General features: G+C 53.6%; 2 protein-coding genes across 5 annotated transcripts; one reads left to right on the top strand and one right to left on the bottom strand.

Annotated features, from left to right (window-relative positions):
• The first annotated feature begins 167 nt into the window (after positions 1 to 167).
• CLDN15 (claudin 15) lies at positions 168 to 6,711 on the top strand. Of its 4 annotated transcripts, none has more exons than XM_086374304.1 (6): positions 168 to 1,201; positions 1,316 to 1,779; positions 4,698 to 4,862; positions 5,818 to 5,899; positions 5,997 to 6,113; positions 6,193 to 6,711. In XM_086374304.1, the coding sequence occupies exons 2-6, from the start codon at positions 1,563 to 1,565 to the stop codon at positions 6,317 to 6,319; spliced, it is 708 nt and encodes a 235-aa protein (XP_086230430.1). In that variant the 5' UTR covers positions 168 to 1,201; positions 1,316 to 1,562; the 3' UTR covers positions 6,320 to 6,711. The 4 variants fall into 4 exon arrangements, with proteins under 4 accessions (XP_086230430.1, XP_086230431.1, XP_086230432.1 ...); XM_086374306.1 differs by having other exon boundaries at positions 529 to 1,201; positions 4,767 to 4,862; XM_086374305.1 differs by having other exon boundaries at positions 467 to 1,779; positions 4,767 to 4,862.
• A 4,645-nt stretch (positions 6,712 to 11,356) lies between these two features.
• Positions 11,357 to 17,727, bottom strand: ZNHIT1 (zinc finger HIT-type containing 1). Its single transcript, XM_086374311.1, has 5 exons — positions 17,684 to 17,727; positions 12,506 to 12,676; positions 11,960 to 12,039; positions 11,685 to 11,854; positions 11,357 to 11,591 (listed from the first exon to the last, which is right to left on the bottom strand). Exons 1-5 carry the CDS (start codon positions 17,703 to 17,705, stop codon positions 11,570 to 11,572), a joined length of 465 nt encoding a protein of 154 aa, XP_086230437.1. The 5' UTR covers positions 17,706 to 17,727; the 3' UTR covers positions 11,357 to 11,569.
• Between the last annotated feature and the right edge of the window lie 664 nt (positions 17,728 to 18,391).

The raw sequence follows: 18,391 nt of genomic DNA, 5'->3' as shown, positions 1-18,391 counted from the left end.
AGTTGGCAGAGGTCATGGAAGAGGTCAGGAACCCAGGACATCCCAGTTGCAGAGGAAGGTCGGGACCCAGTCTCCACCCAGCCGACTTGGCCTCACACCCGTCACCCTGTGCCAGGCTCAGCCTGGGCCTGTCTTGCTTCACTTCATACCTCTCATTCCTTATCCCCGCTGGGGGGACAGGGGAGGAGGCACCTGTGGGCAGCATGGAGGAGCCTGGCACAGGGAGGAGGATGGGGACTGCATCTCAGCACAGTGATGTCCTGTGTGACTGCCTGGGTGTAGAATGGGCCCCTTGGGACTGAGCCCCAGCCACCCCCGCCAGAAGAGAACCGGACCTGTCCCAGCTGTGGCCTCAGGGTGGGAAATGAGACCATCTCTGCCAGGACAGGTGCTCAGCGTTGGCTTGGGGTGGGGACCCGGAGGTTTCTAATCTGTCATAATTAGTAGAGCCGGTGACGGTTCTGATAACTCTGAGCTGTTTAGATTATCACAGGATCACGTCCTGGGCTTGTGATTTATCCCACTTAGGGCCCCTTTGGCAGCAAGATCAAGCTTTTTGCCGAGAGTCAAAGATCAACCCAACAAGGGGAGAAATTTCAAGTTCAGGAAGTTGGAAGTTTGGATGAGAACAACCCCTGGTTGCCTCAACCTGGGCCTTGGACACCCAGGGCATTCACCAGGTACTGAGCAGTTCATACTTGCAAGGAGCTTTGATCTGTGGTCACAATTCTTAACAGAACCTACGAAGTGAGGAGTAATAGTTCTAGTTCATGGAAGCAGAAACAAGCTCAAGGAGCTCCGACTTCATGCCCGTGTTGCTTTGGTAAAGGATAGGACCTGGTTTGAATCCCGGTTGGTTGGATTCCAGAGCCATGGGTTCCCCCAGATTTCCCATTCCCTCATTCAACCTTACTCTTCCTTGGAGACTCAACCCCGAGGTCTTTGCGTTTCTTGAGCTGTTCTCACCAGCATTCAGGGAGGGTGGCTCAGCTGCCTTGATCCTTCCCCACCGAAAGGTGCAGGGGACCTCTCCGTGTTCAGTCTCGGTCTCTTGCCTCTCAGCCGCTCCCTCTTTCCTTGCCCCTCTTACTCCATTCTCTGGCCCCCGATGAAAGCTGAGTCAGAGCCGACGCTTCCCCTTGGCTCCCAGTGCCTCCCATGGGAGCCCCTCCTTGGCGGCGTGTCCGTTAGTCACTCCCGGGTAAGTCCTCTCCCCCCACCCTCAAGGGGCGGGGAGCCCAGGGCAGCCCAGAGGCCAGGGGGGAGGGGGTGGACTTTTGGCCCGTTTCGTTTATTCCCTCCATCTCGTCAACAGCTGCCGTGCGCGCTTGGCTCATTCCTCTGACGGACCTGCGGGGAAGCGAAGAGACCAGGGGAGAGGGCAGGAGACAAACCGGAGCCGGACCTGGGCCACGGAAGAGGCCGAGGCTGCAGCCTGCCTCCCTCTCTTTCCCTAGCCTGCCTGAACCACCCTCCTTGGCCAAAGCCCCCTCAGATCCCCCGGGGCCCAGCCCCTCCCCCTCTCTGGGGCCCCGGGCTCCCCTTGGGGCCTGTGTCCCACCATGCCGGTGGCTGTGGAGATCTTCGGCTTCTTCCTCACAGCCGTGGGGCTGCTGATGCTGGGGGTGACTCTGGCACACAGCAGCTGGCGAGTGTCCACCGTGCATGGGAATGTCATCACCACCAACACCATCTTCGAGAACCTCTGGTACAGCTGTGCCACTGACTCCATGGGAGTCCACAACTGCTGGGAGTTCCCGTCCATGCTGGCCCTCTCTGGTACGGGCTGGGGAGAGCCGAAGGGAGCAGAGGGAGGCGGGAGGCTGGAGAGACCCCAGGGAGGGTGGGTGCTGCCTGTGGTCGGACCTTGGGCACCATATAGCCAAGGGAAGCCAGATGCAGTGAGGAGACCTGCTTCCTGCAGCCAGGAGTGCTGGGGGCATCTCTCTGGAACTGCAGCAGAGGCCGTGCCACATGTGGCCCCCTGCTCTAGCATGCCCCTGTCTTTGTGGCTACAAGTGCGGGCACCGAGTCTAGAGTGACGGCCCCAGCACCTGCCGTGGACCTGCTCCGTGCCTCAGGCCTGATCAAATGAGCTTCATTTGACCCATCTGTTAAGACTTGGGGTCAGAATAGCACTGGTTCACTGGGTGGTCATGAGGATTATGTGAGATGGAATGTGCAGAAAATGTTAATGTGAGGTTGGTGTCTACGTTCACTCAATCAAATCCAGCACTTTAGTTTTGGGGTGAGAGTGCTGGGGCTCGTGGGGTGAAGAGGAAACCCCATCTGGGATTCCTGGGGGTTGAGATACTTAGAAGTCTCAATAACTGCACCAGGCTTGCACTGGGGCATTGGTCTCACTGCCATGGCGAGCTCTAGAAGGCTGTTTTAAATGGAGTCCTCTTGCCCGTCTCAGTACCCACTGTAGTCAGGGCTGTGTGTGCATATGTGTTTGGGGTTGTTAGTGGGCTGGAGCCTACAGCTCTTTGGGCCCCAAAAGGTCCTCCCTGGTGGCTGGAGCTCACGTTGTGAGCAGTACCCATCACTCCCCCACCTAGGGAGTCCTTCAGTCGGCCCCTCACCAGGCCATGAGGGGATGACCAGGAACCCAGTGCACTGCAGCTCCCACGCCCTCACTGGGGTTGCTGGAGCCATCGTGCCCTTCCAGGTCCCCCAGCTGCAGGGGCCAGGTGGCAGGGGAAGGAGCTGAGGCCAGCATGCCAGGAAACTGCCTCCCCGAGTATCAGAGATGCTATGAGCCACTAGGGAGTCTGGGTGGGTCTCCCCTGCCCCTACTATTCCCAGGGTCTCCTGAGGCAGCTACAGGGGCTTCATGCTCTCAGCCCATCCAGGACACCCCCCCCAAAAAAAAAAAAACTTCTATGAAAGCTGAGTACAATCTGGGTCAGGCACCAGGATCGGACATGAGAATGGTGGGTGGGCAGGAGGGACATTGGCTGCAGCCGCTCAGCAGCGTGGTGTGAGGAGGGGCCCCACTGGGATTGCTGCTAGAAACCTCTCATGAGTGTGCACAGAAGACAATGAAGGACGGAGACGCAAGGGTGAGCGAGCCGAGCGGGGAGGGCAGAGAGCACGCAGCTGTCCAGGGATCAGGTTGAGGTTCCAGGCATCATTAGTGCTTCGCGCGCACCATTTTAGTGCTGTTTACACTGGCAGCATTAATGACCTCATCTTCCAGAAGCACGAAAACTGCATGGTGACCTGCCCTGAGCCACCCAGGTGGCTGGGGGTCTGGAATTCAGAGCCAGCCGATACTTCGTTCCCAGGCTGGTTCTGGTCCTGGGAGGGGTCCTGTCCCTTATTCACACTGCAGCCACGCAGCTGCTTATGGACCCTTCAGTAATATCTCCTTATCTACAAGAGCTCCCTGGGGATCAGGAGCTGGTCTGCCCAGGTTGGGGATGGGTGGGTGGGTGGATGGATAAGTAGGGGGAGAGGCTGGGGGAACTCCAGAGGAAGTGACGGGGAAGGAGAAAATGCTCCCAGGGAACTTTGCCCCTCCTCCCTGCCCCCCAACCCTGGGCGACTTCACATCTTCCTGGCAGGGGCCCAGCCTTTCCCCTTCAACACGGGTGGCACTGCCCCACCCAGGGAAGGGGTGCAAGGTCCTTGGGAGTACTTAGCAACTGTCGAAGACCTAGGAGGAGGAAGGGGGCCCAGAAAGGGAGCTTCGGCTCTGAGGAAGGAGCATATGAGCTAGACTTGCCTCACACCCCTCCTAGGCCCAGGTATCCCACCTTCCAGATTAGAAGCTGCCACTGCTGCCCCCTATCGGTCACTCCAGGAAGAGGCTCGGTTCAGGATGTCAGGCACTGTGCTGGGCATTAAATGGGACCTCCCAGATGTGAGCCAGGGGAGGGGTGCTCACAGAGTGTAGTGTCTGTAACACCCAGCAGAGCATGTTATGCTAAGTCACTTCAGTCGTTTCCTACTCTGTGCGACCCCATAGACAGCAGCCCACCCGGCTCCCCCGTCCATGGGATTCTCCAGGCACACTGGAGTGGGCTGCCATTTCCTTCTCCAATGCATGAAAGTGAAAAGTGAAAGTGAAGTCGCTCAGTCGTGTCCTACTCTTAGCGACCCCATGGTGGTTCTCACTAGTGGTAGTTTTTTGACAATGTCTAGAGATTTTGATTGTCCTGTCTAGGGGGACTGCTGTTGACATCTAGTGGGCAGAGGGCAAGGATGCTGCTGAATACCCTACGATGCAGGGACTTCCCTGGTGGTCCAATGGTTGAGGTTCCGTGCTTCCACCACAGAGGGTCGCCAGGTTCGATCCCTGGTCGGGGAACAAAGATCCTACATGCCAAGTAGTGTGGACAAAAATTTAAAAAAAAAAAAAAAATCCTGCCAAAGAGTATCACCCCAGGACAAAGCATTATTAGCCAAAGTGTCTAAGTGGCGCTGAGCAGAAGCCTTGTAACAGAGGCAGAAGTGAAGTGCACCTGGAGGGTTGAAGGGTGCGGAGGTGAGCTCCTGGGAAGGAGGGGGTGTGACCCCTCAGGCTGACCCCTCAGACTGATGGGGCCCGAAGGGGAAGGAGAGGATTTGAGGGCTTCTAGGGACCAAGACCTGAGCAGGTTACATTAGGGGCTAACTCTGTCACAGGCTGGAGAGCAGGTGGAGGGGAAAGGGCCGGGTCTGGGACCCATGGCTGCGCCCCGCCTCCCCAGGGTACATCCAGGCCTGCCGGGCGCTCATGATCACCGCCATCCTCCTGGGCTTCCTGGGCCTCTTCCTAGGCATGGTGGGGCTGCGCTGCACGAACATTGGGGGCCTGGAGCTCTCCAGAAAAACCAAGCTGGCGGCCACCGCAGGAGCCCTACACATCCTGGCTGGTAATCGGGGGAAGTCATGGGTGGACCCTGCGCTGCAGTGGGAGGGGGTGGTACTGCAGTGGGGGTGGGGTGGGCAACCCAGACCCAGGGTTGCCTCACCTTCCCCTTTGCACTGACACCTGACCCCTCTCCCTGCTCACCCACCCTCACCCATACTCACCAAATCCCTTGGTTACAAATCAGTCCATCAGCAATGTTTCTTGAGCCTGCACTAGGAGCCAGGCATGAGCGAGGTGTGGGAGGGAATCCAAAGCTGAGAGTTTCTGCCCTCCAGAGCTTACAGTCTGGCTGGGAAGATCAGAGCTAGGACGTGCACGCACGCACACACACACACTGTGCACAATAACAGTACCACAAGACTTGCCATCCCTTATCAATTTGCAAAACATATCTGTGCACATCCCCTCACAACACGCCTCTGAGATAGGGCAGGTCTTGTCCTGTTCTCCAGATGTGGACATAGGCTCAGAGAAGCCAGGTGGCTTACTGGAAGACACAGCCCCGGGGGGCGGCCAGGCTGGACCAGTAGTCCAGGGGCCTGGCTGGCCTTCATGCACTGAGCCGTAAGACCCAGGAAAGGGGTGTCAGCGCAGGCAGGGCTGATCAGGGAAGACTGCTTGGGCTTTTGAAGATGGGTAGGAGCTGGAGCAGATTCCTAGTGCGGAAACTGTGGTCCAGGCACTAGAGGTAGGAGGGACAGGGCAGGTGTGGGATAAACAGGGAAGAGGGGCTGAGGAGTAGAGTGGGATAGTAGACAAGAAAGATGGGCTGCAGTGTGTCCTGGGTGCTGGATGGAGCAGGCTGCCTTTTGACGTAGGAAACAGAAGTGAGGAGCTGGCGAGAGGAAATGAAAGGGATCCGATGAAGCTTGCTCTTGGACTTGATGCCCATGTCCCTTCTCTGGGCCACACCTTCCTCCGCCAGGCCTAGCTGGGTTCTCCGGTTCCTCCCCCAGGTATCTGCGGGATGGTGGCCGTCTCCTGGTACGCCTTCAACATCACCAGGGACTTCTTCGACCCCTTGTACGCCGGAACCAAGTGAGTGTGGGGGACAGCGGGTGGGTGTGGGGGACAGCGGGTGGGTCTCAGTGCGACTCCTGAGCTAGCGCCGCCTGCTCACCATCCTCGTCCCCAGGTACGAGCTGGGCCCTGCCCTCTACTTGGGCTGGAGCGCCTGCCTGCTTGCCATCCTGGGCGGCATCTGCCTCTTCTCCAACTGCTGCTGCTCTCGGGACCGGGACCCCGCCACCGGGTAAGGGAGGGCGCGCCGCGGGGGCGGAGTGCGGGGCGAGGGCCGCACCTCCCTCTGACCAGGTTCTCTCCTCTGCCAGCGTCCAGCTTCCCTACAAGGCCCCCGTGATACCGGCCGCCAGCCTCGCTGCCCGCCTGCCCGCCGCAGCGTCGGATGAAGAGGGCGACAGCAGCTTTGGCAAGTACGGGAAGAACGCTTACGTGTAGACAGCTGGGCCTGTGGACCCATTCCCTTCCCACTGCCCCCAGTGGAGAGGGGTCCCTGGAATACCGGGGCTGCGGGCGCGGGCCCCTGTTCCAGGTTATCAAGTTCAGGGCCAAGCCACGCTTCAGGCTCCGCCCCCTGCCCGGAAGCCACACCCAGCTCGGGCCTCAGGCCCCGCCTTCCCATGGGAGCTCCGCCCTGGCTACACCTCTTTCCTCTGGTTCTCCGGATCCTCTGCAGCCAACAATCGGCCTCCTGAGAACTCATCTGTGGCCTCTGAGGCTGGGCCCTCTTAACCTTCTGAATCTAGGTTCTGGGCCGTTAAGCGGGTGGAGGCGTCCCCGAGTGTTTGCAGTCTGTATAAATTCATGCATAAATAAACTTGTGAACTGTTCTGGGGTTGAAGGTGTCATGAGGCAGTTGACCCAGCAAGGGGTGGCTGAGGCGGCACCCAGGGTCACTTCAGTTCCTGGACCCCAGGCTGTCACCTGTCCACTGCCTTTGGACTGCCCCATCTGGCAAAGGAGGAAAGGAGTTGCAAGTAGTTTGTAGAGTGTGGCATTCTCACAACTACTGATAAGGCCCAATAAGCAGCAGATAAGGACCGGAATAGCAGATACCCTCTGGCCAGACTGATAACAAGTCATTCCTTTTACTCTGGACCTTTCTCACAGCTGTACGAGGAGATGATTGGTCTAGAGTTTCTTTACCTGGACCTGAGAGTGGATATCACAAGTTGACAAGCCTTTTGAAATGGTGTCAAGTCAGCCAGGCCTGGAGCAAGTACATTTTTCTGGGGATGGTTCAGTAACTTCCAGAAAAGGCACTGGAGGTCTGTTCAGAGGCCTGTGTATTGGTGGTGTGTGTGTGTGTGTGACTGAATGGTATCCAGCTCAGACATGGCTACAGTGCCGTGGGCATGCTTGGCATAGGCCCAGCCAGCACTGAGCAGAGCCAGTACACAATTAAGGCAGGAAACTGAGGCTGAGGGAAAGAAGCCTGGCATCCAGTGTTAGGAGCAGAGAGCAGGGTCTACCCTGGCACCCATCCCGTCGTGCTGCGTACAGCAACGAGTCCTTGGTGGCGTGGCACTTGACCTTCCTTTGATCCCACCTGCTCACCTGCACTGACTTTCTCCTGGGATGTAGAGACCTCCCACACCTGCGTTCTAACTGGGCCCTCTCTCCTGAGCTTCAGAAGTCGTGCAGCCCTCGAGTGTTGTCAGCAGGCTGGGTGAATTCATCACTTTCCCCCAAAATCAGTTTCTGCCAGGCCAAACTCTTGAGTCTCACAGATTGACCACCTCAGTCCTCTCTGGCTGTTCCCTTCACTTCCTCTTCACCACCTCCCCTCAGCTGGCAGCCAAATCCTATCAATTCTCCATAGAGCTTTCCACTTCCACCTAGTTCTCCCCCTTGTCCCGCCTGTGTTGGGTCCAGCCCTCATCCCCAGACTCTAATGTTAGAGAAACCCCCTAAGTGAGCTTTGTGACTCAGTTCCCTTTTCTCCCTATTCATCATCCTGCCCTGGCAGCACCCTGGTGCTGCAGGAAAAAAAGACAATTACACCTTGGCATGCTGCCTGGCCCTAGCCCAACTGTTTAAAAAAAATTAATTTGGCTGCATCGGGTCTTAGTTGCCACACTCCACACTCGTGGGCTCTTTACTGCAGCAAGTTGGGTTCTCTCCAGTTGTGGTACACCACCTTAATTGCCCTTCAGCATGTGGGATGTTAGTTCCCCGACCAGGGATTGAACCTTCGTCCCCAGCATCGGCAGGCAGATTATTAACCTCTGACCCACCAGGGAAGTCCCTAGCTTGCCTTTCTATCCCCATTTCTTACTATTCCTCCATACGTCCGTGGTCTCCCAGCAAGCTGGACCGCTCACGTGGATACACACATGTGAATCAGGGCTTCCTCCTGGGCTCCACCCAGAACACATGCTTCCCGTGCTATTCCCTACATAAAGGGTTCCCTGGCCTATCCCTGCCCCTTCGCCCCACACTCGGCTTTCATACCATTTGTGGCTGTCCCCAGGCCAAGTCCAAAGTCCATGTGGAAGGGACTGTACAGAAACAGAGACACTGGGAAGCGGGTTCCACGCAGGCCCTCAGTGTAACAACCTACAGGACAGGCCCTGGGCCTCGTGATGCTGACCTGCCTCTTCTCACCCCTTCCCCCTTTCAAGAAAACCAACCTGAGCCAAGTTTCACATTCAAGCCTTGACTGCGTGCCTTCATATGACCATGGGGTTAAGTTTTGGTTTCTTTGTCCATCAAGCAGGGTCACATGGCTATAAAGGGCTATTGAACTACTTTTTAACCCTTTTTAACATTATTTTCTTCTTTGCTAGAAGCTACAGAAGCAAGATCTGGTGAGTTCCCTGCCCTCAGAGAACTCACAGACTGGAAGCAGACAGAAATGCAGACAGCTAGTTACCATGTAATGGGCAAGGTGCTACGGCTGCTTATTCCAAGAAGCCTCTGGTTTCTGAGGAACTGGCTACGAAAAAACTCAACAACAAACTGCTTAGGTCTTGGGCAATGAAGTCAATAGCTGAGCACTCACTGAACACCAGGCACTGCGCCTGGTACAGTCTTTAGTCCTCTGATTTCTGGAAGGTGGCTGTAACAGAGTCGGAGAGGCAAAGTGATCTGTCCAACCTTGTACGCAGCACTAATAATTAGTAGTACAGCGAAGTGAAAGTGTTAGTCGCTCAGCTGTGTTCGACCATTTGCGGCCCCATGGACTGTGGCCCACCAGGCTCTCTGTCCCAGGGGATTTCCCAGGCAAGACTACTGGCACGGGTAGCCGTTTCCTTCTCCAGGGGATCTTTCTGACCAGGGATCACCCACATTGCAGGCAGATTCTTTACCATCTGAGCCACCAGGGATTTCCCAAAGACCCAGGTGTTTCCCAAGGTGGGGACCAAGTCTCCACTAGTACATAGGAAGCTGGCAAAAACTGCTCAAGATTTTCCTTGAGGAATTATAGTTTTAAATGAGGGTCTGGAGATCCTTCCTAGAAAAGATCAATAAATGACTTGTAGAGCCAGTCACCATGAGGAGGCCCCTGGGATCCTATCAAGGCCAGCAGAGGAAGACTGAGTGTGTCGGAGTAGACAAATCTTATACCATGCGGAACAAAATATCAGTACACTTAGAAAATAAACCAAGGAGACTGTGCCGACTCAGCAGCAATCCAACAGGAAATCTGAAGCAGGTGATCACAGTGAAGCACAGGAGGTGTTCCTCAGCCAAGAAATAGTCTTGTCTTTTTTTTGGTCACACCGTGCAGCTTGTGGGATCTTAGTTCCCTAACCAGGGATCAAACCTGGGGCCCAGCAGAGTGAAAGTGCCGAGCCCTAACCACTGGATCGCCAAGAAATTCCCTCTATTTTCTTTCTTGAGTGCACTTCTTGGCAGAGATGAAAGTAGAAAGGTTAGGATCCAGGGAGGTTTCCCTGGATGAGAGCAAGATAATTAATCTAGGCCAAAGAGTCAGCAGCCAGCAGACTGAATTCCTGATGTCCCCGTTACTATTGCTGTCCAACCAACCATCCCAAGGCTCAAAGGCATAAACCGTTTTACTGTACACGTGGATCCTGTAGGTCAGGAATTTAGAGCAGAGATGGCCAGTGTCCAAGATGTTGAGGACACAGCTAGGAAGACTCAAATGGGTGAGGGTGACTTGATGTCACAGGAGTGAAGCAGCTTCACTCCTATGGTGGAAGCCTGGGCTGGGAAGGCTTGAAGGCTTGCTCACCTGGACCTGTCAATGGGAGGACCTGCACACAGGGGGCTTCCTCACAGCATGGTAACTTCAGGACGGTTGGATTTCTTACAAAGTAGCCGAGGGCTCCAAAGGCAAGTATTGAGGGACGGGGCAGAAGCTGCACTGCCTTTTACCACCTGGCCTTTCATGTCCCATGATCACTCTTCTACAATTGTCTACTGGGCCAAGCAGTCGTAAGTCTGACCAGATCCCAGGGGAAGGGGACCAGCAGCCACTTTTTGATGCTTGAAGGATAGTAAAAAATTTTACAGCCTTTTCTGAAAACCACCATGCTGAGGACTGTCTCTTAAACCCTGTCCTTACCACCATTCAACACGACGCTGTCACCCAACACTACTTGCCCAACCACCAGTCTCCAGAAGAAAGAGCAAGCAACTTCCCAGGAAGAGACTGGCAACACCTGGCGAGAAAGTCCAACCACAAGGAAGTCCCCAAAAGCGGGGAGAAGAGCCTAGGAAGGCCCCTGACACCAGCCTGGCTGGATCTCATGAATACCTTATTGAAATCACCTGTGTCACAGGTCTTTCCTACGCATCTGCTTTGCTATGTTGCAACAAGGTACTGAGCCTCAAGACAGCAACTCCGAGGCGTTTTCGAGCTCATGGCTTATAATCCACTTAGAGAAGGTGTGGGTGTAAGAAGCTCTAGTGCCACAATGTTATATTAATAGCATCACGGTCACCAAGAACAGAGGCCTCTGTACCATGAACTCCCTGACGCTTCCCAGAAATGTCTAGGTTTTCTCTACTACTACTAATTTCACACACCACAGTCCATGATAAGACAGGCTTCCTAAGGACAACTCAGATGGGTGGCACCAAGGACAAGGGCCCAGTCTCTCCCCTTTGGGTAAGAATCAGAGACAAAGACAGGGCTGGCTCCTTCTGTGTTACCCTTCTACATCCCCGTCCCCAGCCCTCACTCCACTTCCCCATCACCAGTCCTGGGACTCAAAATACACTCAGAAGAACTAGAGAAACAAAATGCAAAAAAAAAAAAAAGAAAAGAAAAGAAAAACTAGATCAATAACCAAAAAAGTGACAAAAAGTAGCAGCCAAGAAAAGCAACGACATAGGGGTGGCGGAAGAATAGGACAGCATCTTTCTTGGTCAGGGACCCAGAGGGGCAGACGGTGGGAGGAGTGATTGACAGGTAGGAGGAAAAGACACAGAGCAGCGAGTTCAAGAAACAAGGGACCCACCAGCCTCACCCGCAAAATCCCACAGAACCACCTGGGCAGGCTCTTCCTCGCACGGGACCTTTTATTACAACTGCACTCCGAGGGCTCAGGCACCGCCCTGCCTCCGGCCCTGGAAGTGAGGCTGGTCTCCCTGGAGGACAGGACATGGGCTTTGCTGGGCTGCCCTCCTGGTCCAGGAGGAGCGTCTTTTCCTTCGGTGACGCTCTCTCCAAGGCTGGGCAATGCACAGGGCCTTCCTCTCTGGGGATGCCCAGAGTCACACAGTCCACTTCAGGCACCTGCGGGCAGAGGAAGCCCTGGATGAGCAGAGGGTCCCTAGGCTGCTGGAGGGAGGAGGGGGAGGGTGTGGGCCGGGGGAAGGCCCCTCTCACCTGGTCTCCTGGTGGGTGCCCAGACAGCGCACAGTACAGTACCGGGCACCGCAGCTGACACAGGTGTAGGGGGAGGGGAAGCCGCAGACAGCACAGAAGGGGCGTTGGGGCCGGGACGGGGGTCCCGCACAGGCCGTCAGGTAGTTAGGGCCCTCGGCCACGCTCAGGTTCTGCAGAGACAAGGGGGCGGGGCCGGCTCTGACTGCTCCGCCCACCCAGGGATCCCAGCAGGTGCATCCCTGCCCCGTGGGGTCTTCCCTGCCAGCTCCTCTCACCTGCTCCTCCAGCAAGGCCTGAAAGTTTTTTCGGAAGCGGAGTTTAAAATGATCACCTCGTGTTTTCTTCTTTTTCTTTCCTAGACGTCAAGGGTGATGAGTTACTTGGCCCTCACCCAGGAAGACACCAGCTTCTCTGCCCCACTGTTCCCAATGCCCCCGTGTCCCTTCCCTGCCCAGGTGCCTGCCAGGTTCTAAGCCGGCCTCTCTCTACCATCCTTCCCCGCCTCCACTTCTCCAACCCGAGCCTTCCTCCATCTCCACACTCCTGATACCTAGAGCTCCATGTCAGAGCCGGAAGCGATCTCAAGGGCTCACCTGCCCTGGCTTCTTTATTCTATACACAGGAAAGGAAACTGAGGCAGAGACTGGGAGAGGGCCTGGCTCAAGGGAGCCAGAGGAGCTCGCAGGCCATCCATCCCCCAGCCTGACATCCTTACACAGCCCTGACCCAGCCAGGCTCTTCCCTCTTCCTGCAGCCTTGCCTCCTGGACCCCCCCTTCCACTGCCCCCCGCGGCACCCCCTTCCTCCTCCACCCGCCTCACCAGTGTCTGCGTCGTCATCAAACTGAGGCAGCCGCTTGCCCAGCTGGGGGAGGCCCGCGTGGGGGTCGTCCTGGAAGTTGTCATTCTCCAAGGCCTCAAGCTGCCTGTTGATGCGGCGCTGCCGGGCTGCCCGGTCCAGCACCCGCCGCTGTCCAGGGTCCTGGGAGCGAACTAGATGGGATGGGGCCACAACAGTTACGGGAGCAAAGAGACGCTGGGCAGCCTCGGCTCTGGGCCGTGGGTGGAAGGAAGATGTCCAAGGTGTGGGAGCCACAGTTCTCTGATCTCACCCTAGTCCCCAAACCCTTGGCCCCTGGATCTCCTCCCAATATATCGCCCATTCTGGCTGCTTCCTTCTTAGCCACCTAAGACTGCTGTTTCACTCATTCATGCCTGGTTTCCATCCTTTTGGCCCCATCCTTTCCTCCCAATCCCAGACCTGGGCAGTGAAATGTCTCCTGGAGACCTCTCGTTGCTGGCAGAAACCACACAACCGTGCCGGTGGAGACCGCAGTGCACTTGGGTTTCCCAGGCGCCACTGGGACCTTGATGCACTCAGCCTTTATGCACAGCAATCTTATTTCCCACCTCAAAGGACAAGCCACCATGGAGAGATGCTATTCCATCAGCCCACCCTCAATCATAACTGCGTGGGTACCCCCGTCTCCCTCCATTCCAAGTGGATGCACCCACAAGTCCCACTGCTAAACCCAAATCCTTCACTCTGAGTTCAAGTCTTCCTGTCCCTTGCATCTTCAACACCCCCCATCCCCCACTCAACTGGTACTCTCCCCTCCATAGCAAAACCTGCTGAATTCTCATGTGTCTAACTTCACAGCCACTCTGCTGTGAGAGCACAGTCCATGCGATGTTTTATTTCCCTACCTCTCTTCCACTCCAAACTCACCCCCAGCAAACCAACTCCCACTCTAAGGGAACCAGTCACACTCAGGACAGCTAATGTAACTGATAAATGGGTGTGAGTTCTGGTTGCTCCACCAGTCAGCTGTCCCAAGCTAGCAGAAGTTGGTTTGTGAGGTTTAAGGAAAGAAGCAGTTGCCATAACATAAAAGTGCAAAGTGATGCAATAAGTGCTGACGTAGAAGCTACAGCAAGAACGAGCTAAGGGAGTTCCCTGGTGCTCCAGTGGTTAGAACTCTATGCTTTCAGTGCTGTGTGCCCAGGTTTGATCCCAGGTTGGGGAACTAAGATCCTGGATGCTGCATGGTCTGGCCAAAAGAAGAAAAATCAGAAGAGCTAGCTAAGACAATTAATGAAGGTGGCTACATTAAACAATAGACTTTCAATGTAGACAAAACTGCCTTCTATTCGAAGAGGCCATCCAGGACTTTCCTAGCTAGAGAGGAGAAGTCCATCCCTGACTTCAAAGCTTCAAAGGATAGGCTGGCTCTCTTGTTAGGGGCTCAAGTGGCTGATGACTTTAAGTTGAGGACAGTGCTCATTTACCAGTCTGAAAATTCTAGGCCCTTAAGAATTAGGCTAGATCTACTCTGCCTTTGCTCTATAAATGGAACAACAAAGCCTGGATGACAGCACATTTGTTTATAACATGGTTGACTGAATATTTGAAGCCTACTGTTGATACCTACTTCCCAGGAGAAAAGATGCCTTTCAAAATATTAATGCTCATTGACAATGTACCCAGTCACTCAAGAGCTCTAATGGAGATGTACAACAAAATCAATGTTGTTTTCATACCACAACAAACTATTCTGCAGCCCACGAACCAAGGAGTAACTTCGATTTTCAAGTCTTATTATTTAAGAAATGTATTTCATAAGGCTGTTGCTACCATAGATAATGATTCCTCTGATGGAGCTGGGCATAGTCCATGGAAAACCTCCTGGAAAGGATTCAGAATTCTAGATACCATGAAGAACATTTGTGATTCATGGGAGAGGGAAAAAATATCAACACTAACCAGAGTTTGGAAGAAGCTGATTCAACCGTCAAGGATGACTTAGGAAATAACTGCAGATGTAGTGGAAATAGTGAGAGAACTAGAATTAGAAGAGGAGCCTGAAGATGTGACTGAATTACTGCAATCTTATGGTACAATTTTCATGGGTGAGTCAAGAAAGTGGTGCTTAAGATGGAAACCACACCTGGTGAAGATGTTGTAAAGATTGTCGAAACAACAACAAATGATTCAGAACATTACATAACTTAGTTGATGTAAAACCCTGGCAGTGGTAGGGTTTGAGAGGATGAACTCCAATTTTGGAAGAAGTTCTACTCTGGATAAAATGCAATCAAGCAGCACTGCAGGCTACCGAGAAATCCTTCATGAAAGGAAGAGTCAACTGATGTGGCAAACGTCACTGCTGCCTTATTTTAAGCAATCGCAACAACCCCCGAGCCTTCAGCAACCACACCCTGATCAGTCAGCAGCCATCCACACTGAGGCAAAACCCTCCAATAGCAAAAAAAGTTACAATGTGCTGAAGGCTTAGATGATGGCTAGTGCTTTTTAGCAAAAAGTATTTTTTAATTAAAGCACACACAGGGACTTCCCTGATAGGACAGTGGCTAAGACTCTGTTCTTAGAATGCACGGGGCCCTGGGTTCGAACCCTGGTCAAGGAACTACTAAGAGGTCCCACATGCCACAAGTGAAAAATAAAAGATCCCACATGCCACAACAAAGACCCAATACAGCCAAATAAATTTTTTAAAAACTGTTTTAATAAAGCATATATATTGTTTTAAGACAAAATGCTACTGCACACTTAATTGACTAGTGTAAACATAATTTTTATATGCAATGGGAAATCGAAAAATTGGTGTGACTCAACTTTATTGTGATACTCACTTAATCACGGTGGTTGAGAATCAAGCCTGCGTATCTGAGGTCTGACTGTACTAATCTCTCTGCATAAATGGAATCCTTTGATCTTTACATCAACCCTATGAGACAGGTATCACTACCATCACTATCATCCCCAGTTTACTGGAGTTCAGAGGTTAAGAAACCTGTCCAAAGTTCACACAGCTAATAAGCAGCTCCTGGGTCAGAATTCAAACCCAGAACTGCCCAGCATCAAAAAAAGTCCTCTTGATCACTGCACTATACTGCCTCCCTTCCTAGTACCAGGCGGTGCCCTGGGTTCTGGGAATATAAGCAGAGTTTAACATCAGGTGGGGGATATAAATGATCGAATCAACAAGCATGGTACAGGACAGTATACACTAGGACGGGGAAGTGCAAAGTTCTAGGAAACACACAACAGAAACACATAACCTATTCTTGGGGTGTGTGTCAGTCACTCTGTTGTGTCTGACTCTTTGCGACCCTATGGACTATAGCCCACCAAGTCCCTCTGTCCATGGAATTCTCCAGGCAAGAATACTGGAGTGGGTTGCCATTTCCTTCTCCAGGGCATCTTCCCAACACAGGGATCGAACCCGAGTCTCCTGCACTCCAGACAGATTCTTTACCGTCTGAGCCACCAGGTCTTGGGGTAGCCAGGAAGATTTTCCAGGGGAAAGTAAGTCTAGGTTGAGGCCTGACTGATGGACAGAAGTTAGCCTGATTGGAGGAGCGGAAGGTGTCTTAGACTTTGGTACCAGGATGAGAGAAGGCCTGGATGAAAGACTGCAGTGTCTTCAATACATTTTTTAAAGTTCTATATGGCTGGTATTATAAAGTATGTAGGGGATATGAAGTCAGTGAAGTTGTTCAGTCTGTCCGACTCTTTGCGACCCTGTGGACTGTAGCCCACAAGGATCCTCCATCCATGGGATTCTCCAAGCAAGAATACTGGAGTGGGTTGCCATTTCCTTCCTCAGGGGATCTTCCCAACCCAGGGATCGAACCCAGGTCTCCAGCATTGCAGGCAGAGGCTTTAACCTCTGAGCCACCAGGGATCCCTTCAATGAAGTCAGGCAGACCATTAAGAATATTACCTTTATGTGTCTGTATGAATTTGGATTGGGGAATTATATTTTATTTTTTGGCTGTGCTGCAAGGCTTGTGGCATCTTAGTTTCCCAACCAAGGATCGAACCCAGACCTCGGCAGTGAAAGGTCCTAAGGGTCCATTCCACTAGACCGCCAGGGAATTTCCTGGGCTTGGATTATGGTGAGGGTGACAGAGATCCAGTGAGGGGTTTTAAGAGGACATGACTGGATTCATTACAAGTCAATCTGGCAGATTGCTCCCACCCTCATCACTTTTTATCTGGATTACTCAATAGCTTCCTAACTGGCCTTCCAATCTCTAGACCTGTGCTACACAATAAAGCAGCCACTAGTCACATGAGGTTATTTTCGTTTAGATGTAGACTAATTAAGATGTAATTCATTAAAATGCATGCAATTTTAAATTAAGCCGCATTTCAAGTGCTCGATAGTCACAGGTGGCTATTTGGCTGCCATACTGAATATTGCTGATTAAAAACATTCCCAACATCCCAGAAATTTCTACTGGACAGCATGGCTGTAGCCCCTCCAATCCACCCTTTGCACTAAAGTCCTTTTCTAAGAGATAAATTTGTTGCGTCAATCCCTGCATTAAAAGTCCTTGAAGGCTTTTCACTGCCCTCTCCATAGAGTTTAAACTCGTCAGCAGTGTTTAAAATGCCTTTCAAGGGGACCTTTCCCTTGTCCCCCAGCCTGTCTCTTCTCCACAAGCCCGGGAACTGTGAACTTGGTTTCCTAAGCGATCTACGTTTTCTTGCTCTCCTACCTTGGCGCGTGTGATTACCGCTGCAGGGAAGGAGTCCCCACGCACTTGCACGGAGCGAAACCGTAACTTTCAAGACACAGTCCAAGCGTTTTCTTTCCCTCCAAGCCTTCCCTGTCCTCTCCTTCCCAGAAGTTGGGCTGGATGCCACTCCTCCCTGAGCCCAGGAGCTTTGCATCCCTCTACCATAGCACGTATCACTCTGAAACGCAATGGTAGATCTGCGTGTCTGCCCCGCTCCCGGAAAGCCAGTTCTTGGATGCGAAGGATCTTTCTTCTTTCTTCATCCCCAGCGCCCGGTTTGCAGCAGGCATGAATAAAACGTGAACAGAAGGGAGCTGCCCCGGGTTTAGGGGCCTGTCAGTACCCGAGCGCCGGGGGAGGGATTTGAGACTAATAACCGGGTGAGGGAATCCTAGGCCAGGTTCGAATCTGAGAGGAAGAGAGTGGGCCAACAGCCAGAAGATCACTTACCCGAAGTTTTCTTCTCCACCATTTCCACAACACAGCTGCAAGATGGGCCTACTGCGCACGCGTGCTAAATCTCTTGCCGTGGTCCGGGCATCATGACTTCCGGCGACGAGTGCTCCTGCGCGTGCGCGGAGTCATCCCACAGGTTTTTGACTAATTACGCGGTGTTCCCTTGGAAACCAGAAAGCTTTCCGCCATATTTTTTACGGGCAAATCTACTTCCTTCCTGTGTGCGGCTGTGTTATTTCGGAACCCCCGAAATGGGTCATTTTAAAGAGACTGTGCCAGCGATCTTTCAAGAAACGTCATTTTCCTTTGGCCCTTCCGAACGTAGAATCATCACAGAGGCAGCCCCTGGAGCCCCTCCCCCGGGCCGTGGAGATGATGGGCCAGAGTAGCGAAAGAAAATGGGCAGGCTTAAGTGCAAAGTCCGAGAGGATCCTCTGCCAAAACCTCAACCCCCAGCCCTCCTGAGGCTGCAGCCTCCTCCGTCCCTGCCGCCGTCCCCTTTCGGGTCGGCCCCACCGCCTAGCTCTCCGGGTCTTCCGCCCGGCTGCTCCAGGCTGGGCTGTGGCAAAGACCCGCCTCCGCGTCCTGCCGGACCCTCAAGGGGTCACTTCCCCTCTCCGTGTTTCAGTTTCCTCAAGTGTTACGCTGGCAGGGGGCCGGGCTGGCTCTAAAAGAACCTCGGCTGGGGATCGCCAGCCGCAG

This window comes from Bos grunniens, chromosome 25 (genome assembly GCF_055505025.1).
Source record: "Bos grunniens cultivar Pamir isolate PY7600 chromosome 25, Bosgru_T2T1.0, whole genome shotgun sequence".
NCBI lineage: Eukaryota > Metazoa > Chordata > Mammalia > Artiodactyla > Bovidae > Bos > Bos grunniens.
This window is presented reverse-complemented; position numbering and strand designations above follow the sequence as displayed.